Source organism: Oryctolagus cuniculus, chromosome 5 (assembly GCF_051225735.1).
Source record: "Oryctolagus cuniculus isolate XC-2025 breed Fujian yellow rabbit chromosome 5, ASM5122573v1, whole genome shotgun sequence".
In the NCBI taxonomy this organism is placed as follows: Eukaryota; Metazoa; Chordata; class Mammalia; order Lagomorpha; family Leporidae; genus Oryctolagus; species Oryctolagus cuniculus.
The window spans coordinates 89,041,628-89,066,217 of NC_142871.1; the positions used below are offsets into that span (position 1 = coordinate 89,041,628).

General features: G+C 37.6%; 1 protein-coding gene across 13 annotated transcripts in view; it reads right to left on the minus strand.

Annotated features, from left to right (window-relative positions):
- Positions 1 to 86: 86 nt before the first annotated feature.
- Positions 87 to 24,590, minus strand: part of DOP1A (DOP1 leucine zipper like protein A) — a 110,613-nt gene continuing 86,109 nt past the window's right edge. For 5 of the 13 annotated variants that reach the window (XM_070073829.2, XM_089332964.1, XM_089332963.1 and 2 more), the window contains 15 exons: positions 23,668 to 23,723; positions 22,451 to 22,555; positions 17,991 to 18,057; positions 17,618 to 17,762; positions 17,369 to 17,448; positions 16,322 to 16,431; positions 15,579 to 15,728; positions 15,367 to 15,428; positions 13,228 to 13,380; positions 12,120 to 12,256; positions 10,805 to 10,860; positions 9,815 to 9,979; positions 5,773 to 5,902; positions 3,456 to 3,515; positions 87 to 689 (listed from right to left, as the gene is read on the minus strand). In XM_070073829.2, the coding sequence (XP_069929930.2) occupies positions 384 to 689; positions 3,456 to 3,515; positions 5,773 to 5,902; positions 9,815 to 9,979; positions 10,805 to 10,860; positions 12,120 to 12,256; positions 13,228 to 13,380; positions 15,367 to 15,428; positions 15,579 to 15,728; positions 16,322 to 16,431; positions 17,369 to 17,448; positions 17,618 to 17,762; positions 17,991 to 18,057; positions 22,451 to 22,555; positions 23,668 to 23,723 (1,782 nt within the window). In that variant the 3' untranslated portion in view covers positions 87 to 383. Of the gene's footprint in view, positions 690 to 3,455; positions 3,516 to 5,772; positions 5,903 to 9,814; positions 9,980 to 10,804; positions 10,861 to 12,119; positions 12,257 to 13,227; positions 13,381 to 15,366; positions 15,429 to 15,578; positions 15,729 to 16,321; positions 16,432 to 17,368; positions 17,449 to 17,617; positions 17,763 to 17,990; positions 18,058 to 22,450; positions 22,556 to 23,667; positions 23,724 to 24,590 lie in introns of those variants that run through there. The other 8 variants (XM_070073831.2, XM_070073832.2, XM_070073830.2 and 5 more) reach the window with 4 other exon arrangements.

Below are 24,590 nucleotides of genomic sequence, written 5' to 3' on the forward strand. Positions count from 1 at the left end.
GATACCATTCTGATACCAGAACATGGTTAATAACTAAAAGAACAAATTCCCAACCGATCTATAGTAATCCAAGCCTGAAACCAATAGAAAAAAAATGTGCATTGTGTATTTTGTAGATTTAAGATAACTCAGGACAATAAAACAGTGAATCATTTATATATATATATAGATCTCTCTTAGGCACCATAATCAATATGAGCCAGTACTATTTATACTTGATTCAGGCCACATTCAGACATTTGCTCTTATTTACAAGTATTTAAATTAAATACAACCTGAAGTGTGTTTTGTTACATACAAAACAAAAAAGAAACTATACAACTCAGAGCAGTGTTTTAAGTAATTACATTTCCACATCAGCTAAACAGAACCACTCATGATGCTCAAGTTTTCATCACTCCTTCCAGAAAATCCTTTTCTACCATCTCTTCGATTTTTTGCCTGGCTTTGCTGGAAAATGGTTTGTGGTTCTCCAGTTTCATGTCCTTATTAGGGAAGGTGTTCGAGTGGAGGACGGGACTCCCTGAGTGTCCTCCACATCGGCTTGTGACTTTGCTGTTGAAGACTTGGCTGAGCACATGGAAGAAGGGCAGGAGCTGCTCCATGCTGCGCACGGTGCAGACGGTGAGCAGCAGGTGCCCTGGCTCCCAGCCCAGTGTTCTCCCTGAGGCGTCTTCCTCTGGATTTTTCTGCAGAAAACGAAAAGGGAAATGTTAGCGACAGATGTAGTATGTTAGAAAAATTAAAAAGCATGTGAACATCTGCAATTAGAGTTAAGAAACAAATACAAACCATAACTTTGTCTCCAGTCTAGATTTGATTAAAACCCCTTGCTTTTGAGACCTTTCAGTGCCACTTACTAATTTTATATGGAGGGCTCTGACATTGCAGTTACATTTTCCAATCAGAATGCACAGGCAAGCTCAGCAGACATGGCATTTTGGACAGAGAGTCATATGTAAAAGTTTAATATTGTGCTTTGCTTATACTCAAAAAGCTCCCAGATTGCTGGACTCTGAAGTCTACACTGAGGATTAGTTCACAAAATGACAACAGAAGAAAATTAGGAAGGGACAAAGAGCTTTCATATTCACCATTAGTAAAGCAGTTACTTCCCTTTTAATCAAATGCCCTAAACTTGGCATAAGGATCCAAAGTGAGCAGAATGTCCATACTGCAGTACAAAGGAAGGGATCCCTCTGGAGAGACACTGCCACCTCCTGGTTTGTGCTCAACAACCAGAGAAGAAAGCTGGGCCTGGAGTCAAAATCAGAGTTTTGTCTTTCCTCTGCTGTTTGTTTACTGTGTGGTATCCTTGGGCAGCCTACAGATTCAACACTTATAAAATGGGAAAATTTAATCTCTATATTGTAGTTAAGTCAAATGAGAATGTGAAAATTGTCAACTCAGTACAAACAAATAATTTGTGTATTGAGACCAGTTTAAGAAGCCAGGTAGGGGCCGGCACCATGGCTCACTAGGTTAATCCTCCGCCTGTGGCACAGGCATCCCATATGGGCACCAGGTTCTAGTCCCAGTTGTTCCTCTTCCAGTCCAGCTCTCTGCTGTGGCCCGGGAAGGCAGTGGAGGATGGCCCAAGTGCTTGGGTCTCTGCACCCACATGGGAGATCAGGAAGAAGCACCTGGCTGGCTCCCGGCTTCGAATTGCTGCAGCGCTGGCCGTGGCGGCCATTTGGGGAGTGAACCAATGGAGGGAAGACCTTTCTCTCTGTCTCTCTCTCACTGTCTCTAGCTCTGCCTCTCAAAAAAAAAAAAAAAAAAAAAAAAGCAGCAGCCAGGTAAATGACACATGTATCAGTTTATCCAGGTAAAGATATGAAAGAACTGAAGATGTCTGACTGGATATAAGATGAATATAAGAACCACTAAGCAGAGATAAACTGGATAGAAAAAGGACCTGATTATGTGGGACCTAGGAAGTAGAATTACCCTCTGTCATATTCATTAATAAAGGGAATTTGCCTTCTAATCAGATGTTGCTGAGAAAATTTCATTGTTTTTCTGATATATTTTTAAAAATTTTTATTTGAAAGAGAGGAAGAGATATCTTTCATATGTTGGTTCACTCCCCAAATGGCTGCAATGGCCAGGGCTCATGTAAGTCAAAGCCAGAAACCTGGAACTCAATTTAGGTTCCCCATGTGAATGGTACAGGCCCAAATACCTGAGCCATCATCTGCTGCCTCTCAAGAGTGCACATTAGCAGGCAGCTGGACTTGAAAGCAGCTGGGACTCAAATCTAAGAAACACCCATATGGGATACAGGCATCACAGTGGCTTCTTTACTGCTATGCCAAATGCTTGCCCCACCTAATGTTTTATCACTAAATTCCTAGGGGAGAAGGCAGAAACAAAGTCCAGTTTATTTTCTTGTTTGTTCTCTCAAGGTTGGTTTGCTTAAAGTCAAGTCATAAGAAAAATATAGCTGGGGGCCATAGCGCATAAAGCTGCCACCTGTGGTGCTGGCATCCCATGTGGACACTGGTTCGAGACCTAGCTGCTCCACTTCCAGTCCAGCTCTCTGCTATGGCCTGGTAAGGCATTGGAGGATGGCCCAAAGCCCCTGCACCCACGTGGGAGACATGGAAGAGGCTCCTGGCTCCTGATTTCAGATTGGCATAGCTCCGGCCATTGAAGGCATCTCTGAGTAAACCAGTGGATGGAAGATTCTCTCTCTCTGCCTCTCTAACTGACTTTCAAGCAAAATAGATACATTAAAAAAAAAAAAAAAAAAAAAAAAAAAAGAACAACATAACTTAAGAAGACTCCAGGAGCAAACAAGATCACCCAAGATCACCTTGCTCTTTATTGGAAACAGAAAAACAAAAAACCAAAGAGCAAAAACCAATTCTCTATTTTTTAGCAATTATTTAACTTCTGATCTAGGTTACAGGATACACAAAATCATCTTCCTTTCTCTTAATTATGACACTGACTGGCTTTTACATTATTGACTACCATTGTTCAAATACTGGCTGATCATTCCACTTGTAGTTCCCTAAATCAAACTACACTTTAGTAGTAATCAAAAGGTATGCAGAAATGAATTTATACTGACAAAAGGAATAATATGCTTATACTCTAAATACTTTATTTCCAATTCTAAGAACTATGGTGTAACCTTCTGCTTATATTCCTATCAAGGTATGCTTTTAAGAAAGGGACTTTTACTAAGCTCTTGACCAAGAAGAGGGCACCTGTTTTAGTATTTTCACTGTCCTTAATCAGAATACCTCCTCTTCAATGGTAACTTAGACATATATTCATATAAATGATCTCTCCTTTGACTTCCCTAGTCTACACTTGAAGGAAGACTTCCTTCCTGTTTACCTCTGGGACTTGTTGAAATCCAGACCTGGGTTTGTGTCTCAGTACTTGGTCCAGATGTGGCAGCTTTTTCTGCCATATCACAAGCATCAAACAGCCACCCTCACCTGATACTTGGCCATCTCCAATCCCTCCAAAATCACTGTCTTAAAGTCCTCCTCCTTGTCCTGTGGAAGGAAAGAGGAGAACTCATAGCCTTTGTTGCAGTAGAAGTATGCTTGGCCATGAAGACCTTGTTTAAAGTGATTTGGATGGGAAGAAGTTTTCAAATAAAAATCTTGTCTTTCTGATTCTGTGGGTCAAGTTTTGGGCCAAAGACTGGCATTATATATCCTTTGGATAAGCAAGGGTCTTATTAAAATTCCTGTTTCTAACAAGATGCAGGGATAAATGGTATGTGCATGGGCAATTATTTAATCATATTGCTTCTGGATTTTTTATATTATTCTAAACCCTAGAGGATCAAAGTGAAGTACTCAAGTCCTATCGTAACCTCTGAACCCAACTTTCATCCTTATCTCTGTCCTTTTATCTCACCCTTAAAACAACTGGGATTCTCAATCAAGGTCCTCAAGTCCTCAAATAAAACCTCCATTCCACATTGTATAGTTTGTGAAATTCAGTTTAAGAGTTGCTACCTGATTAGGGAACTCCAGAAGATGGGGGAATTTTTGAGCACTCAAAGCATATACTGTAAACTAGGCCTCACAAAACAGCTCATCCCCAAACTGAACAATTTGGTTTTAAATTTTTTAAATGAAAAAAAAAAAAAAAAAAAAGACAAAAAGGAATACAGGCCCCAAGGTGAGCATGCCAGTTTCATTATTGTTCTGTTGTTGTGCAAAAGCCTCTAATCACTTAGCCTGATGCATACTGAAAGATACAAAGGTAGGAGACATGATATATTTTACCAATTATATCTTCCTACATTTAATTTATGGTGTATGCTTTAAATACAAAGCAAATTCCCACTTTTTCCTTGAGACACTTGTCTAAGTAAATGCTTTGTATTTTTGAGTCCCTTCTTTCTAAGAGAGACAGTTTAATTTTGAGCAGTGCTTTAAAAACCTGGTGGGGAGGGTCTTGAAATCTATTATAATGGGACATAATCAGCATCAGCAATGGGAACTACAAAATAAAATTAAGGGCGAGCTTTATGAGAAAATTAGGTTCTGTTACATAGCTGTACAGCAGGGGTAGGGAACCTTTTTTCTGCCAAGGACCATTTGGATATTTATAACATCATTCACGGGCCATATGAAATTATCATCTTAAAAATTAGCCTGCCATACATTTATTGAATTTTGAATCCCACCTGTGGTTGCCTTGGCAGGACCAGACTGAACAACTGCACAAGGCTTATACAGGCCTGCAGGCTAGATGTTCCCACCCCTGCTGTATAGGGTCAGGTTCTCTTAGTGTAAGCCATAACTTAAACAGGGAAAACCACTGAGTGAAAACGAACTTTAACAGATTTTACTTCACATGGGTAAGCTGAATCAATGTTAATGGCTAGCCCCTTTATTATTTTGACTGAAGTTTACCCATTTTAAAGAAATCAATTTTTAAAAATTTAAAGTATTTTCTACTTACCCACTGATTAGTTCTATTGGAATAAATCTGACAATCCCTTTGCATTTTTCTCAATTCATATCTTGTTTCATATTATATCATCAGGACAAATATTGTGGGTGTATTAAATTCTTTAGTTTTGATGTGAAAACTATTTAGGGCTAGAGTGTTAAGTACTTACATGCAATGTTCCAAAGTTTTCATTCTTTTTTTGAGAGGGAAATATTTTAAAGTAGATTTATTAATGTATAAAAGCCTTCCCTTTTCTTCTCTTTAAAACATTAGTATGGTAACCAATATTCATTTAAAATATCTACTTTTTTTAGGCCGGCACCGCGGCTCAATAGGCTAATCTTCCGCCTTGCGGCGCCAGCACACCGGGTTCTAGTCCCGGTCGGGGCGCCGGATTCTGTCCTGGTTGCCCCTCTTCCAGGCCAGCTCTCTGCTGTGGCCAGGGAGTGCAGTGGAGGATGGCCCAAGTGCTTGGGCCCTGCACCCCATGGGAGACCAGGAGAAGCACCTGGCTCCTGCCTTCGGATCAGTGCGGTGCGCCGGCCGCAGCGCGCCAGCCGTGGCGGCCATTGGAGGATGAACCAACAGCAAAGGAAGACCTTTCTCTCTGTCTCTCTCTCACTGTCCACTCTGTCTGTCAAAAAAAAAATTTACTTTTTACAATGTATTTTTTAAATGTCTGGTAATATTAGGCTCATAGACATTAATTCTAGGAACTAGAGACTTGTTTTAAAACTATCTCAACATAATGACCTATTTTCCAGGAAGTAGTTAATAAATGCCTCACTAATGCAACATTTACACAAAGGAAAACAGAAATGAATAAAAAATATACAATACCTTTGCCCTTTTCCGAAGAAGTTTTGCTAGTCGTACCACATAAGGCTTAAATTCTCGTTGATGTATGCCCTGCCTTCTGACTTCCAAACCTGAATCATCTGAGGCTTCTGGAATAAAAGCCCATCGGTACCTGTACGTACAAGGAAATGGCCATGTAAAATAGTAAAATGATCATCACCTCACTATATAAAGGTTCAAATGTCAGCTGTGCCACCTGCAGCCCTGTCAGCCTGATGTGTTTCTTAACCGCTGAGCCTTTCTTCAGTAAAATTTCAGAGGGCTATAAAGGGCAGATTATATATCAACTTGTCAAGTGCGCATCACTAATTTTTTCATGAGCACAAAGTACTCAAACATTTTCTTCCATGTAGGTTAATAATCTAAAACTTAAGAGGAAAATTGCATTTATTTTGTTTTCTCTTCATACTCTAACACTCAGATGATTTCCCAATGTATCTGACCAAATGTTCCCTAAGTACATGGTAAAGGGGCCAAGAACTGAGAAAATTAAAGAAAAAAATTAAGTAGGACTTCTTTCACACTTCCCTTGTATTTGTTTTTCTTTTTTTAAAAAATATTTTTTATTTGTTTGAAAGGCAGAGAGGGAGAGATCTTCCATCTGTTGGTTCTCTTTGCAAATGCCTGAAAAAAGTGGCTCTGAGCCAGGCCAAAGTCAGGCTCCCCAAACTCCATTCAGGTCTCCCACATGAGTGGCAGGGACCCAGCTACTGGAGCCATCACCTGCCTCCTAGAGTGACTTTAGCAGAAGCTGGAATCAGAGGTAGAGCTGAGACCCACATCTAGAGACTCCCACGTGGAATGTGGGCATCCCAAGGGCATCCAAATGCTGCGCCAAATGCTTGCACCTTAGTTTAGTCTTTAACAAGTAACTGTTGTCTGACTATGGAAAACATGTAAATAGTATTAAAGGACACACCAAAGAAAGCTAGTCTCTCTCTCTCATATTAAGATCCATCAGTGTTGCTCGTTTCATACCAAAGAGAATTTATGCATATAAGAGTACAGATTCACATGACCAAACCTCCCCGCTTTAAAAGAAAACAAATGATTGCTGCTTGTTTGGCTTTCATTACATTTCTTGGCTATCATTCCTCATCATATAAAACCCCATTCTCTAATAGCTATAGAACTCCAATGTTAGAAGATACTGATTAACCAGTTTCCTAGACTGTCTGTTTAATATTACAAAAGTGCCACAGTGGTTACCCTTATATAACACATATTTTTGTGAACATACCAAACTAAACTGATAGGAAGAATCCTTGGAAACAGCAGAATTATGGGCTTAAAATGCACGTATATTTTACATTTTGGTAAATGCCATCTTTGAAGAACTAGACAACATCAATCAATGTACATTTCCAACAAGCATAAGAATGCTTCTATTGTTGAGTAAAAATGGAAAGCAGCTTTCACATCTTTACCATGCTGATTATTTATCATTTTAATGGTAATTTCTCTTGTGAATACAGATCAGCATCTTTCCTTGCTTAAAAGCCTTTTGTTTTCTATAAACTATTATTTTTGTTATTTATTGTCTCATTTTTCTATTAAGCATTAAAGCATGTTAGACTTTTATCATTTACCAAGGGTCTTCAAGGAGTCATGGAAAATGGGTACTATGGAAAAAAAACCTGCATGGATTTTAAAAATAATTTTTTGTGGGACCAGCATTGAGGCATAGTAGGTAAAGCTACTGCCTGTGACACCAGCATCCCATATGGGTGCCAATTCCTGTCCTGGCTGCTCCACTCCTGATCCAGCTCCTTACTAATGGCCTGGGAAAAGCAGTAGAAGACAGCCCAAGTGCCTGGGTGCCTAACACCCACATGGAGGCTCTCCTGGCTTTGGCCTGGCCCAGCACTGGCTGTTGTGGCCATGTGGGGAGTGAACCAGTGGATGAAAGATCTCTCTCTGTAAATCTTTCAAATAAATAAATAAAGCTTAAAAAAAAAAAAAAGAAATGTAGATCATGCCTAGACAGATACTAGAGATTATGAAATTCTCCATCTTTTCTCCTACTCTATAATTAAAAAATTAATTTTAAAAACATTAGTTTTTAAAAACTTGTCATTTTTATTATAGCATGTTTCTCTTCCTTTTGTAGTAAGTATATCTTGATTAGTAAAATTTATGAACTAATTTTGGTCTTTGTCACGTAGAATCAGAGTTCTGTGCAATTAAACACACTACTTAATGTTCATCGCAGACCACTGAAGGGCATCATTTCTATCATTTTTGTGAAATTTAAGTATTCTGGTTAATTTTGGTCACTTCCCTACAATTCTGCTTATACCCTTTCTTAACTCCTCTAGGAGTAGCATCAATTTGACAGACACTCAACCACTGAAATTTATCAAAAACAGAAGTATATGTTTTTTGGGGCTGGCACTGTGGTGTGGTGGGTAAGGCTGCCGTCTGCAGTGCTGGCATCCCATATGGGCACCAGTTCAAGTCCTAGCTGCTCTACTTCAGATCCAGCTCTCTGCTGTGGCCTGGGACAGCAGTGGAAGATGGCCCAAGTCCTTGAGTCCCTGCACCCATGTGGGAGACCTGGAAGACGCTCTTAGCTCCTAGCTTTGGATCAGCACAGTTTCAGCCATTGTGGCCATCTGGGAAGTGAACCAGCGGATGGAAGACCTCTTTCTCTCTCTCAGCATCTGCCTCTCTTTAACTCTTCCTTTGAAATAAATAAATAAATCTTAAAAAAATATGATTTTCAAATGAAAGAAAAATCGCACTGAATAATGTAGAAATAATTTCCGATTCCTACCATTAAATTGAAAGAAAGCTTGTGAAACAGCAACTTTTGGAGATTTATGCATATCCAAATTAAAAAAAAGAGAATAAATATTTTGAGATCTTACTCTTTATCATGAATATTCTATTTCTGAATAATACAACATAGTATAATAATACACAAATACACATATGATACTGTGGATAAATTCTCTTAGACACATTTTTTTAAACAAAAGATTTATTTATTTAAAAGGAAGAGTTACAGAGAGGCAAAGGCAAAGACAGAGAGAAGAGAAAGTCTTCCATCAGTTGGTTCACTCTCCAGATGGCTGCAATAGCCAGAGCTGGGCTGATCCAAATTCAGGAGCCAGGAGCTTCTTCTAGGTCTCCCATGTGACCTATGCACCATGTGGGTGCAAGGGCCCAAGGATTTGGGCCATCTTCCATTGCTTTCCCAGACAATAGCAGTGAGCTGGATTGGAAGTGGAGCAGCCGGGACTTGAACCAGAGCCCATATGGGATGCCGGCGTGGTAGGCGACAGCTTTACTGGCTATGCCACAGTGCCAGCCCCTACCTTAAATACATTTTAATAAGACAACTCATACACTTTGCCAATTTTTAAAATTCAGACATGAAAAATTATTTTTGAGCACTTATGAATAAGGCATTTTGAGAATTTAATCAGTTTTCCTCCATTCCTTTTCGTTCAGCTTACTGTCATCTTAAAAAAACAGACAAAAAAACCCAGCTTCCTTGATTTTAAGTATGGCCCACTTCCAGTCTTTCCACAGTACAAAAATAAGCCTCTTGGGGCTGGCATTTGCATACTGGGTAACACTGCTGCCTGCTATGCTGGCATCCTAGCTGCTCCACTTCCAATCCAGCTCCCTGCTAATGGCCTTGGAAGGCAGTGGAGGATGGCTCAAGTACTTGGGCCCCTGTATCCCAGTAGGAGACCAGGAGGAGGCTCTGCGCTGGCCCAGCCCCAGCCATTGCAGCCATCTGGAAAGAGAACCAGTGCATGGAAGATCTCTCCGTGACTGTCTCTCCCTTTCTATTTGTGGCTCTGCCTTTCAAATAAATGAAAAACTAAAAAAGAAAAAAAAATTACACCATTTATTCCAATAACTGTGCTGCCATATTTCTTGCAAAAATTACTTTAGTAAAAATTATGACTATTTTAACTTGTACAAAGAATATTTAAATAGTCTCAGATGTTAGTGGCCAAAGAAAATGTATTTTCAAAAATATCCACTTAATATCATTGCTTTTACTTACATTTGGAACTGAGGAAGATTTTCAGAGGGCAATGCCAGAGCCAAATCCAAAAATTTGCAAGCAGAAAGATAGAGGTTTAGCCAGCGCTGGCTGTTATAGGAAGTAGAAAAGCCATTACCCCCTGTGTAGGTGGTCTCCAGGCCAGCCACAGAGGGGCCGGAAGCCCTGCAGGCAGGAGAGAGTACTGTCAGCAGCTGCACTCATTTTCCCACAAGGAGTTCCTGGCGGATCTAATGGTACCAACTAATACTTTTCATAATCATCCTGATACAAGCGTACCAGTAATTGCTAAGCAAGGTCATAACTAAATTAATTTTGTTCCCAAATAAAAAAATCAGACTCAAATATTAAAATAAAAAATGTAAATCCAAGAAACTTTACTACTAACCAACTTCTTTCCGCAAACATGGGAGGAAGCTTTCTATAATAATAAAAATCAGTTACTAGTACAGGGGACTCAATAAATCTAGTGCTCAAAAATGATAAAATATATTCATGACACGTTTTAAAGAAAAATTTCAATTTCTAAATCTGTATAAAACTTTTAAAATTATATTAATGTATAATGTATATTATACATTACTAAACTATTTCTACTAAAAAGAATAAAATTATAGCATGTTAAGTTGGAGCCATTCTGGAAGATCTAGATACTTTGGTAATAGGGGTATCTACCATAATGAGTTTCATTATGGTACAAGGTTTCAGGGACAGATCTGACCTACCAAAACCAATATGGCTCATGTAGTACAAATACTGCACTGCTTTAAAGTAAATTTATGTCTAGCACACAAAGGTCATGAATGCAGATAGTTTAATCTAGTCTTAAATGCTTAAGGAATATTGTATCCAAACATGATGAGTTAGATAATGTATTAAATATATGAAGGATTCAGATAAATAGTATCTATATGCTATTAGGTGCTAAGGAACTTTCTGAATAATTTTTGTTAAGAACTGACGAGAATGCATTGAAATAAATCACATTACCGTGAAATATCTTCATCAGCAGTGAGTTCTTGCTCCATCAGTAAAAATACTTGTACCTGAAGACCATGAAATAAATATTAAGCATTTATTTAAACTGGCCACTTAATTCTTTCATGTTATATTTAGGCTATATTTTTATCAATGTAAAAAAAATTCAGAATCCTTTAAATTATACATAGTTCCTGAAAATAAAAGAGTAAATTTAGCAGCATAGAGCCTTGATCATTTGGCAGAATCCAGTGAGATGAAAACAGGCTTTTGTTTTAGGTCTTTAAGGAACAGAGTCACAGTTACTAAAATAAATAAATAAAAAATAAGTTAAAGAAATTTTAAAGCAAATTTATTTTTATATATATATAATAATTTTAAATTCATGGAAAAAACTATAAAACTGGGTTTTCAGAGATAGAAATTCCTTTCTCATTCTTTACTTGTTTCCCTTTCCCAACTCCCCAAATCCTTCCTGTGAAAATGACTGGCTATGGTTTAGGGAGGGAGGGAGAACAAAATTACATAAGTGGGACTTGGGAAGGTTTTCGTTGTTTACAGTAAAGTCTCTCTGAAGCAAGCATAATAAATAAATATAAATAAAATAAAATAAAAATTCTTTTTAAAATTTATTGATTTGAGAGGGGGAAAGAGAGAGAGCACAAGTGAGTGAGCTAATGACTCTCTCCAATCTGCTGGTTCACTTCGCAAAAGCCAGTGATAGGTGGAGGTAGGCTGAAGCTGAGGGCCAGCAAGCAACTCAATCCAGGTATCCCATGTGGGTGGTAGGAACTCAATTACATGAGCCATCACCTGTTGCCTCCCAGGGTCTGCAGCAGGAAGCTGGAGTCAGGAGCTGGGAACTGTACCCAGGCACTCTGATATGGGAAGCTGATGTCTTAACCATAGTATTAACCACTAGGCTAAATACCTGCCCCTGTTAAACTTCAAGAGTGAGTTGATGCCTTATGTCACTCCATTTAAATATAGCTCAACCATCTCTATCATGAGAGGTCCTGCCACAGATGGGAGCTGGCTTGTTGTCTATGATAAAGTGAAAAATGTGGCTTATAAAAGCCTGCTCATTAAACTAGATGAGATAAAATGATGATTCACAAGGAGCTGCCACTTACATTGCATATATGAAACATTAACCTGTATGGAGATAAAATTTGATGTGTTTCATTGTTCTGAATTGTAAAAATTGTCATTAACTGGTTTAAATAATCTCTTCCAAGATTAATTTTTATCCAGTAAACACATGGAAACAAATGACATTTTGTTTATGGTTTAGATTTATAATCTGAACGAATTAAAATTAACTCACAAGTTCTGTGATCATGGTAGGCCAGAGTGAGGTAAGATGTTGTGGAGACATTCTTAAAAGTAACACTCTGAAAAACAGGAACACTTGAGAGTGAAGAGTTGGAACTTGGGGCAAACGAAGACTCTCAACCAATCTCTCTGAAAGAAAAGCAGTATCTTCAATAACTAAATATTTGAGTTACACATAAAATTGTACCATCTAGTCCAGTACTTTTCACATTATTTGTGGTGAAGGATCAACTTTACACTTGATCTTTGCTAAAAGGCCGAAAAGTGATTTAACTTTAAAAGGTATTCCAATCTGTTGTAGATTGATCAATGCATCTGAGGGATCTAAAACTGCATTATTTTCAAGTTTTTTGCATCAAAATAAACAGCTTTTAATTTCATAAAGTTTTTGAAGTGCCTGCATATACCTGAAATTAGGTATAAATGGTTAAGAAAGAAGGAGCCATTTCTCTTCTGGGAGAAAAGAAAAATCTCATAGAGACAACTGTAATGGTTCCATGTCAGTTCCTGAGGCTTGAGGCCATACAGCACAATGGCGAGGCCAGCACATAATTTAGCTGTGGAACTGTTTGGTGGCATGAGTGATGAGTGTACCAGTATCCGCTGGACATAGACAGCCACCAAACCCAGTTGATACCTTACACAGCCCTCCTACAATATCCCTAAATTACAGACCTCTATATGTTACTGCTAGCCACAACTTCCTGGTACGGCAAATAATTTGGTTCTTTCCTTATGGGATGCAACTTCTTTTTCACAATGTAAAACTCTAATAGGCCTGCCTGCAGCAAGTCAGTCTAATATCTCATCCTCAACTTGCCTGCAACAAGTTGATCTTACATCTCATCCTCAAACATGAATTCCTAGGAAACTTGAATCAAACAATAAAATCAAGACTACAAACACAGTGTTGATTATTCTTAGATACTGGAGATGATAACTTTTGTTGTTTTAGTAGATATATTTCTAACTATAAAATATTCCTCATCTACTGATACTAGGTGTATTTCATCCCAACTTAAAATTAGGAAAACAGGAAAAAAAAAAAAAAAACAACTGCACTTGGAAGACTGAAAGTAAAACTAGTTTTCACTATTTACCTTGTATATCTGGAAGATATTTCTGGTACTGGTCAACTTCACTGCTAAAAATAGCAAATGCTAATCTTTTGAGAAGCATGGCTCTCTGTTCTAGCTCCACATCTCGGTTTGCAAAGAGGTTAAGTGAACTGCTTTGAGCCACAGCTACACGAGCTGGAAAAAGAAAAGCAAGTGAGAGACTGTTATACAGTCATCTAGTCATTTAATAAAAGATTATTCTGCTGTTTGCCTTTAAAAATGGTTAGAGGCTGGCATTTGGTACTGCAATTAAGATGCCACTTGGAACACCTGCATCTCATATAGAGTGCTTGGATTACAGTCCTGACTCTACTTATGATTCCACTGGCTAATATGCAATCTGGGAGGCTGCAGGTTATGGATCAGATGGTTGGGTCCCTCCCACCCGCATGGGAGATTTGGACTGAATTCCCAGCTCCTTGGATTCAGCCTGGCCCAGTCTCAGCTCTTAAAGGCATTTGGGTAGTAAGGCAGTGAGTAGATGAGATCTGTCTCTGCCTCTTGCATTCAAATAAATAAATACATTTTTAAATGGCTAAATGTCCTATAATATCCAGAAGTGAGAGAAGCATGGGCTAGAGGACTTGGGACTGCTATCTGGTGCAGAAGTAATGAGAAACAGATCTAGCATGCCAGATCTACATGCCAGTAGAGCAAATGGTAAGAACTATGATGTTGAGGCAGGAAACTTTAGAACTCTGGGTTTAGAAGGCAAAAATCACTATCAATATATAAAGTCCTTTAATATTTTACGTCATCTGCTTAGATCCTTCATGTTACGTTAAAAAATAATTTCCAATGTGGCCTGGCCTACCTACTTCTCCTTCCTTATATCTTGTTCTTTATCTCCAATTCACTCTGCTGCAGTGACATTATTTTTTTCTGCTGTTAGATAAATTCATTTGCTCCAACCCCAAGACCTTTGTAATTTTTGTTTCCTATGCATTGAGTATTCTGTCCCCAGGCCTTTTCATGGCAGCTTTAGTTTCAAAGGAAATATATGCTCTTCAGTAATTATTTAAAATCTATCACACACACGCCTATTCCCTTTACTTCGAACTTCCTGAAATAATTTTTAAAGCTTGATTAAAGTTATGATAATAGCTTTAATGTTATCTTTTAAGAAATATTTGAATAAATTTGAACCTTAAAATAACCCTAAGAGGACAGAAAATATGCTGCCTTTTCTCCACATCAGAAGACTATAGCTAAAGATTTTATAGAAAATATTACAGATTCACCTAATTTTACTGTTTGTTTAATTTTAGTAACTTTCATACTGTTTTAAAAATTAAGAAAACCTTTTTTTCAGATAAAATATTGAGTGAAACTATCAAAATTGAGTAAAGGACTAATAGAGATTGATCAATAGAGACTGGCCCCTTTTCTTCCTTGATGGGAGATAAACAGAGGCCCACAGATTTAGAATGGCTTGTATAATAGTTTGGATTCAACTGAGTCTGCCTCACCACCTGTCAGTCTATCATTCATTCAGTAATTATTCATTGAGTGCTTATTACAGGCTGTGTGCTGGACAACAATTTAGAGTCAAATTAGACATGGACCCTTCCTTTCACTAGTTGTCCCCAAAGGACAAATAGTTTTAGCTATTATTTATCACTGAAGTTATACTCTGTAAATTTTAACATTATATATCCATAGGATATTAAGGATAACTCGACAAAAGCAAACTCAGTAGTTTCCAGAAAAGAGCAACGTAAATAATAAGAATGAATCATGGGAGCCAGCACTGTTGTGAATGGGTTAATCCTCCACCTGCAGTACCAGCATCCCTTATGGCTGCTGGTTCTAGTCCCAGCTGCTCCACTTCCAACCCAGCTCTCTGCAATGGCCTGGGAAAGTAGTAGAGGATTACCCAGGTGCCTGGGCCCCTGCACCCACATGAGACCTGGCCAAGGATCCTGGCTCCTGGCTTCGGATTTGGCTTGGCTCTGGCCATTGCAGCCATTTGGAGAGTGAACCAGTGGATGGAGGACCTTTCTGTCTGTCCCTCTCACTATCTGTAACTCTATATCTCAAATAAATAAAATAAATCTTAAAAAAATAAAAAGAATTAATCACAACAGGATATTGCTTGGATTATCATTCCACAATACTCACTCATCAAATCTCTAAATGTTGTCTTATCATGTGTCATCAGATTGTCCATAATTGCTCTCCAACTGAAAAAGATAAGGGATATGATATGTGATTAAGATTTTGTTGCAGTCGTTATTGTTAAGGAACAGTGGTCTACTCTGTAGGACAGAAGCTGACCTCAGCAGACTATGAGATGCATTATCATGTGAAATAAAACCAACAGGATGACTTACTGATTAACACAAGTGGCATCCATCTGAAAGAAACTGGCATCCATAAAGAGGTCAAATGCTTCTTTTTTCCAAGCTCTCCGTGTGTACTGATACCCACTGAGACTGCTGAGCAGCTGGACACAGGCTCGATAACTAGGTGCATTATGTGCACTATTAAGAAGAAAAACCACCTTAACTTATCTGTTCTAAATTTAACCATGTTAAGTTATATGTAAAAGTTCAAGACAATGACATGAAGATATGGAATACAAAATGCCATAGGAGAAACAATATATAACAATTTTGAAAAATATATTTGCTTATTTATTTATTTGAATGGTAGTGCCAGAGAAAGAGATCTTTCAACCACTGGTTTATTTCCCCTCCCCATTAATGACCACAACAGCCAGGGCTGAGCTTGCCTCCTGAAGCCAGGAGCCAAGAACCCCATCCAGGTTTCCCATGTGGTGGTAGGGGCCCAGGTACTTGGGCAATCTTCTATTACCAGGCACATTAGCAAGAAGCTGTATTGAAAGTGAAGTAGTTGGAACTCGAACCAGAGCTCTGATACGAGATGCAACCATTTTAAGTGGATTCTCAACTAACTGTGCCACAACGCTGGCCCCCATGTAAGGTTTTTTAAAACCATTATAATGCAAGATAAAAATATTGCTGTTTTTGGTTGATTCCAAAAACAATAAGGTAATACCATTTATCTTTAATAGGCATGTATTCACTTAAATCTATTTGACTAACAACTGTACCTGTGATTTCGGAGGTAGGGAACAACATAATGCATAATATTTACAAGCAAAGGAATAACTCGCTCCTTTTCATCACTATAGAAAACCATATCTAAAAGATGAGCCAAAACCTATAAAAGAAATGAAACGGAATAATCTTGGATCTGAAACTGACATAATCTAGAGGTACTGATTTTCAGCTTAGAAGAAAAACTAGAATATCCTAAAATCAGAAAAATCTAAATTTAGATCTCTTTAAATAATTTTTAAAATAATTTTTACATTAGTGGTTTTTGCCACAATCTGCCTTTATGTTTGTTATAAAATATAAACATGGACAAAGTATACCACTTTTAACTGAGAAGAGTATAAAAAAGAGCTCAAGAATCTTCTAATCTTCTTCTTTATAATATCAGGCATCATTATACCATCTACATTTCTTCTCACCATAGTGGGATATAAAAGCACTTTTCTTTTTTAAAAATACACTTGTAGAAAATAGTGCGAGAGGAGGAAGAGCAATATTTAAAGATATTATCATTAACGTTTAGCAAACTAAATAATCCAAAGGTCAAAACTTTATATAGTGAGTTCCAAAAGTACATAATGGTTTTATAAATTAAAAACCCCTCTGGCTGCCGCCGCGGCTCAATAGGCTAACTCTCCGCCTTGCGGCGCCGGCACACCAGGTTCTAGTCCCAGCAGGGGCGCCGGATTCTGTCCCGGTTGCCCCTCTTCCAGGCCAGCTCTCTGCTGTGGCCAGGGAGTGCAGTGGAGGATGGCCCAGGTACTTGGGCCCTGCACCCCATGGGAGACCAGGAGAAGCACCTGGCTCCTGCCATCGGATCAGCGCGGTGCACCGGCCGCGGCGGCCATTGGAGGGTGAACCAACGGCAAAAGGAAGACCTTTCTCTCTGTCTCTCTCTCTCTCTCACTGTCCACTCTGCCTGTCAAAAAAAAAAAAAAAAAAAAAAAAAAAAAAAAAAAAACCTCTGTATGAATCACTTGACAATATCTAGTTCTAAAACTGTTTATTGAAAGTTCATGTGAAAAAACTATATTATTTACCTCTGAGAGTAATGTCAATGCATGGACACTATATACAGAGGGAGTTATATTTGAGGTTTCCATTGCAGGTGATAACATATCTAAATAAGAGAAAAGACAGGTCAAGTAAAAATACAGGTAGGCAGCTTTCCACTGAAAAAAGCTACTTGATAAACATGAGGAAAGGGGTGAGTTTTACAATACTTGTTGCAATGACTTCTTAGTGAATATATGTCTCAGATAATAAACCAAAATGTTTGAGGGCAATACCTTCAACATCAGATTCCAAATTGGTTCCATCTACTATTATTTTTGGAGAAGGCTTAACCTCAAGATTTCGTCGCAGCCATGTTGTCTGTTCCAGAGAAGAACCAGCAATTGCACCAATTGCATCTACTATTTTATGAGTTACATCCTAAAGAGACAAAGAATTGTTTACACATACACACATACATATACTAGATATGAACTTTTGCAGTTTGTATTTCTAACAATAGATATTTTACTATAGACATGGCTGATTTTCACAGAATGTTTAAAGTTGGAAAAAACAGATTATTGAATTTGACCCTTCTATTTTCTAGTCTGGGGCACTTCTGAGAAACACAGTTCAGGGAATAGCGCTCCATCTGGATTACTCTACCTGAAGGTCTCTTTGGTCTTTTTTATTCTCCAAAGTAGGGTTTTTCATAATAAACTCATTCAGAACCCTAAAAGAACCACAGGAAAAAAAGAAATTGGGTATTAGTCTAAAGAAAATGATACAATCTAAATTCTCACAGTAAGTGGCTTTGTGGCCTCAATTTCTATTTTTCATATGTAAGTACAGGTACACATTCTATGATTCAACTGAAAACCATCAACACAACAAGCATGAAATGACATGTACAAAGATGTTCATAGCAACATTATTTCTAAGAGCCAAAAACTAGAAGGAAGATAAATGTCCAGAGGCAGAAGAAAACAAATTGTGGCATGTTACTAATGTGAAATACCACATAGCAATAAAAATGAATTAATTATAGCTATGTAAATAAATTATAGAGATAAATCTCATGAACATGTTGAACAAATGAAGTCACACAAAAATACTATATGCAACATAGTTCAAAAACAAGGCAAAATCCATCAATGGTTAGAGAGGGACTGTTTTGGGAAGATAAAAGTATGGTATTGGGGAGGGTCCAGAGAGGACACTGGTATTTTATTTCTTAATTTGTGTTTGTCACTGTATACTGGGCATGTTCACGTTACATTCTTTATACTTGTGGAGCTCTGTACTGCATTTTTCTATATGTGTTTCATGTATCAACAAATAAGTTTAAAAATCAGTTTTAAAATTAAACAAATGATTTGCTGCCAGATATATAACATGGATTAAAAATATTTCATAAAGAAAAAAAGCCTATTTACATCATTTGCTAAGATTCTACTGAACATTTTTTTTAAAGATTTATTTATTTATTTGAAAGAGAGAGAGAGGGAGAGGGAGAGGGAGAGAGGGAGGGAGGGAGGGAGGGAGAGAGGGAGGGAGGGAGGGAAGGAGAGAGAGAGAGATGTCTTGGATCTGCTGGTTCACTCCACAATTGGCTGCAACGGCCAGAGCTGTGCCGATCTGAAGTCAGGAGCCAGAAGCCTCCTCCGGGTCTCCCACGTGGGTGCAGGGGTCCAAGGACTTGGGCCATCCTCTACTGCTTTCCCAGACCATAGCAGAGAGCTGGATCAGACATGGAGCAGCCGGGACTAGAACTAGAACTGGTGCCCAGATGGGATGTCAGCGCCTCAGGTCAGGGTGCTAACCCACTGCGCCACAGCGCGGGCCCCTCAACATTATTTTGACTTTTTTTTTTTAAAGATAAATGATATGCATAATTATTACTGAAGAGGAACCTTTATATCAATTTTAATTTTGTAATTGGAAAATTTTAGAGGATCAATAGAATTGCTGGCAAGAAAAGTAAATAATCAGAAACTTAAAAACTGATTTTTGTTTCCAATATATCTCAAAATGTACAACTTGTTGTTTTAATATGTAATCTTAATACACACGTTAAGAAAGAGATAGGATCCTTAATTAACTGAGAATGGAGAAAGGAAACATAACTAAGGAAGGTGATGAAACAGGACTCTTGTGGGGGAGAAGCTATAAATATATACATATAAAGACAATAAATGGTTTTAATTTTCAAGTAAAATTAGTCAGCATTCTATCTGGTGATATACAAGGAACTTCACAACTCAGAATTAGGTACAGTAGATGTTATTCTTGCCTTGGAGAGGTTTATTGGCATGCCCAAGGTCATAGGGGCGAGGGATGGAATTTGCAAACAGAAGAATCAGAAATTTTCTCTAGAATGTTGTTTGATTCCAGTGGTTACATTTGTCTCATCACTGAAACTCATGCACATTAATGACCACAAGAGTGTCTGATCTAGGAATTACAGGCACTGAGTCTCCTATTCTTTTCATTATATCTTCAGTGTTTAAAACTCTCTCAGCTTTTTGATTTAGATCATTTCAAAACAGACAGGGTCCCGGGTTCATTATGATTTCTAAAATTGTTGGGCAGGATCTCTAGCTCCCTTTGTTTAGTGTGGGTCTTGAGTATCTCTCAGCTACTACATGCCAATCCACTCTCCTCACCCTCTCACAACTGTCTCACTACTTCTTCTCTGCTTCTTGGATCAATATTAGATTTCCACATTTACCAGCAAATTGAAGCCATCTTAGTGAGGAACCCTCACCTTCCCTCCCTCTCCTTGGCTTTAAAGTTTTCTAGACCACTGGTTGCCAAACTAAAACTGTTAGTTCCTTAAGAATGCTAATCACAGAAGTTACGTATACAGAATAACAGCTACATACACAAAATCACTGTCAGACCTATAGAAGTTGACTAAAAGGTCAAAGTTATCTGCAGTTAGGCAATTTTATATATATTCAGTCAGATAACATGTTGAGTGTTGTTGAATATTAATAAGATCACTTCAATATCTGAAGTGAAACGGTTGAGAAAAGTTTACACTCTTTCTTTACATCTTCAAATAAAGTTTTAAAACTTTAGTGTATACACAAGTCACTTGGGAATCTTAATAAAAGATTCTTACTGGGTGATCTAGGGTGAAGACTGAGATTCTACATTTTTTTTTAAGATCCTAGGTGATTCCAACACTGCTGGTTCAAAGACCAATCTTTGAGTACTAAAATCTTAAGACAATGAATCCTTTCTAGCAGTTTCCTGTGCTCCACACCCTCCCAGTTGTCTCTGGAATTTGTTGCCATCAATAAGTCTCCTCCTTTCTAGAATCTTCTATCATTCTTCATTTAGATAATTTACTAATGGGCAAGTACTGTTATAAGAATGCAACAACCATTAACTTACTTAATCTTCATAGATTTATAAGGTAGACATCATTATAACTTCTCTTATTGCAGAGGCTAATCTATTCAATAAGTAAAGTGGCTGGGGTTTGAACCAGAGCAGGGTTCAACTTCAGAGTCTTTGCTGTTACTACTCAATATTCTCAAGCTGCCTTTACCATTACAATGACAACTTCTAAACCATATTTTCTCCTGTTATCTAGTAATTTTTTTCATGATCAAACATCTTCAAAGAAAAATCCATCCTTACCTTTTCACTCTAACCCTTTCCTGTTAACATCTCTGCCTATTATTTTGCCAAACTCTTCTCTCCTAAATCACCAGTGCCTCTACAAGTGTTCAACAAACATAGCCTCATATATTGTTTTTCATTTTCTTTAACTGCTACAAAGGTGTCAAACATCCATCTCTTCTAGAACACTGAATAATATATCTAGAACACCGAATAATATATCTACCATTCTTATTTTCAGCTGTGTCTTTTTCTAACTATTTTGATGGCCCCTTTTTTCTTCTTCATCCTGTTATTTCACTAGTTTAAACTCTTCATACCTTTCCCTTAAAATAGCACTCCCAGCTCAGCTTCCGTCCCCTCTGACCTATCCTACTAATGTGCCAGAGTCATGTCCTCAAAAACTGCAATCATTCCTCAAAATAATATTTAAGTTCCTTCCCCACCTAGCTCCCTTTTCACCCACGCTTATTCCTCACGGTTGTACAGCCTGTGCCCTACTTTACCATCAAACAAGACAATGTACTTTGTCACAATACATCTTTCCCCTGCCTGTCTCCCCAAGGGCTTTCTGTTCCTACCATTTCTGCCCAAGATAGTATTTATCAGGGACTCATTATGAACCAAGAGTAATGGTGAGCAAAAGACAAATGATGTCTATGACACCACTGTGATTGGAGGTAAGTAAGGGTGACCTGCATTTATTCAATAATTATACAAATTATTAACATAGATCAGGAAACTCTAAGACATAGAAAATTACTTTTCCAAGCCTGCTTATGTTCAAGGTCTAGCTCAGATACCTGGCCTCTAAGAAGTTCACCTGTAACCATGCTACTCTACCCTTCCCCTTTCGATTCTTCAGTAACCCCCTCCCCAAAAATAACTACTTTTAGGGCCAGTGCTGTGGCAGAGTGGGCTAATTCCCTGGCCTGAAGCACTGGCATCCCATATAGGCACCAGTTTGAGACCCGGCTGCTCCACTTCTGATCCAACTCTCTGCTATGGCCTGGGAAAGCAGTGGAGAATAGCCTAAGTCCTTGGGCCCCTGCACCCATGTGGGAGACCTGGAGGAAGCTCCTGGCTCCAGGCTTTGGATAGGCACAGCGCTGGCCATTGTGGCCATCTAGGGAGTGAACCAGCAGATAGAATATTCTTTCTCTCTCTCTCTCTCTCTCTCTCTCTCTGCCTTTCCTCTCTCTGTGTAACTCTGACTTTCAAATAAATAAATCTTTAAAAAAAAAAAAAGTAACTACTTTTATAAGTTTTAGGTTACCACATTTACATTTTGTTTATATATTAAAAAATACATTATTCTCTTCCCTTACTTCCCCTTCCTTTTTCACAGGCCTTACACAGCTAGTTCTGTACCTTGAGAACCCTATGAAAAGATGGAGATCACAGGGTCATTGAAAACATCTCTAATTCAGCAATTAGAACATGTAGCACTATCTTTTTATTCAAAATAATATTTTTTAAATGAAATTGCTTACCCAAGTATAAGAAACTGCCCTGGGGCTGGAAGACTCAGTTGTATAGAGTCTTTCAGAAGTATCAACAATGATGTCCAGCTATCCACTAAATTTGGCACTGGAATTCTGTAAAATAAATGTAGTCTGTATATATAAAAGCCACAGAAAACTTCAATTTTCTTTATATTCTCCCAGTCTTTAACATATTTTTCTGTTATTTTCTCTGAAACATCCTCAAAATGTTTATAGGATATGATAGAAAATCCTAAAAGATTTACATTTTCTACTAATATATTAGAAGGAAACTATACATATTTAAATACCCAATGTAATTTATTAATTTAGAAATCTTCCTATAAAAAGCCCATTTATCACACAGATTCTCAAAAGTGAAATTATTCCCAGCTGAATTACTGACATCATAGTCTGTTACTCCCTTCCCTATCTCTCCAATAACTTCTTATATTAGTGTTTTTTCTTTCACCTATAAGTCTCTGCCTCGTGACAGAGAGGGCTTCTATCCTGAACACCAGTCTTTCTTCTGAAATGAAATTAAGATTATCTTTGTTTCAATCCTAACACTTCTGTATATCTAAACTGCGATCCTAGGCAGCTGGTGCTATAAGTCACAAGCGGTTCACATACTCATACTAAATAACAACTCTGTAAATGTGGCATAGATCACAAATGGATGCCAAATATAGTGATTAAAATTAAATTATCCCTTTATAGGAGGATTAAGGATTCATGTTCTCAAGTAAGAAGTTTATCAAAAACTCCAACAGACTAGGGGTCAGCTAGATGCAAAACAGAATACCAAAAATCATTTTATATTGTCATTCTTAAAACAAACAAAAAAAACAAACTGGAGTGCTACGTTTTCACTTATATAAAAATAGTAATGGATTCAGTGGCATTAAACGTGGTTTCAAGATTAGGTATTTTCATTTATATTTAAGTAAATTATTTGCTTATATCTCAGTATTTTAATACCCAGGTAGCTTCTACACTGTTGGGTCTTTAGGAATGTCTGATTTGTCAGGCTTGGTCATTAGTACACTCATCATTTGTATTAACATAGTCATAAATATTGTTTCTCTGTTTCTAGGATTTCAGTTTTATGGAGGAAAAAAGTCTATATTGACTTCTTGAAAGAATTCAGCTACTTTTCCTCCTGTATTTCCTAACTTTTATTCATTGCTAATGCAGTAAAGAGAGATCTAGAGTAGTAATCTTACCTTTGAATATAAGCATAGAAAAACTGAAGCATGCAGACTTCCAAAGAAAGATGTTTCTATAAACAAAAGACATCAATTTTATAGTGAAAAAAAAGCTTCCTTTGTTTTTTCATTGCTGCAACTACTCTGTATCTTACTGCCAATTTTTAATAAGGAAATTAAAAAATATCCAAAATGAAATAATAGTTATTAAAAAAAACCACAAAACATGTATCTCCCTCTTCTATGTACTAGAGAAAACTCACACAAGGCTATCTAAAAACTGAAAACAGATGGAAGGAATACAAAGGTTATCAATTTTTCTTCCACATATCAAAGTTGATACTGCAACAGTCTCTTTTAAATGATCCATTTATTCTGGAAATAGTTACTTTTATTTTAAGCCTCTTAAGTGCTTGGTGCTCATGTTGAGTTCTTTTTTATTAAATGTATACATAAGTCTACTTTACTAAATATAGCTGGTAAATTAGTATAGTTAGTTCAAATCTGAGATCAATTATTGGTGGTTTAAAATGTGGCTATTAAGTTAAGGAGAGAACTCAGTGTAGTGTAAAAGACAAAAAAAAACATATATCCTTGCAATTTAGTAATAAAATAATATTGATGTCCACCGACACTAATTTATGTTTTGTACCTGCTATTCCTAGGAATGGTTCTTCTTTTACTACACAAAGAAAAATCAGAACTTAACTAAGGGGTTACCAGTTGGTGCAGGGGTGCATTTGGCTTTTACTTATTTTCTGAGATCTCATGTACAGCCTAATGTGTGGCACAAATGGATACTCAAAACACCATGTTAACTGAGCTTTTATGTGCAAATTTAACATCCTGTGACAAATGTATCCAGGGGGCTTTTAGAACAGGCAGCCAAAGTATTAAAAAGGTAATAAGAGTAGTGGCTATTCACCAACATGAACACTCTT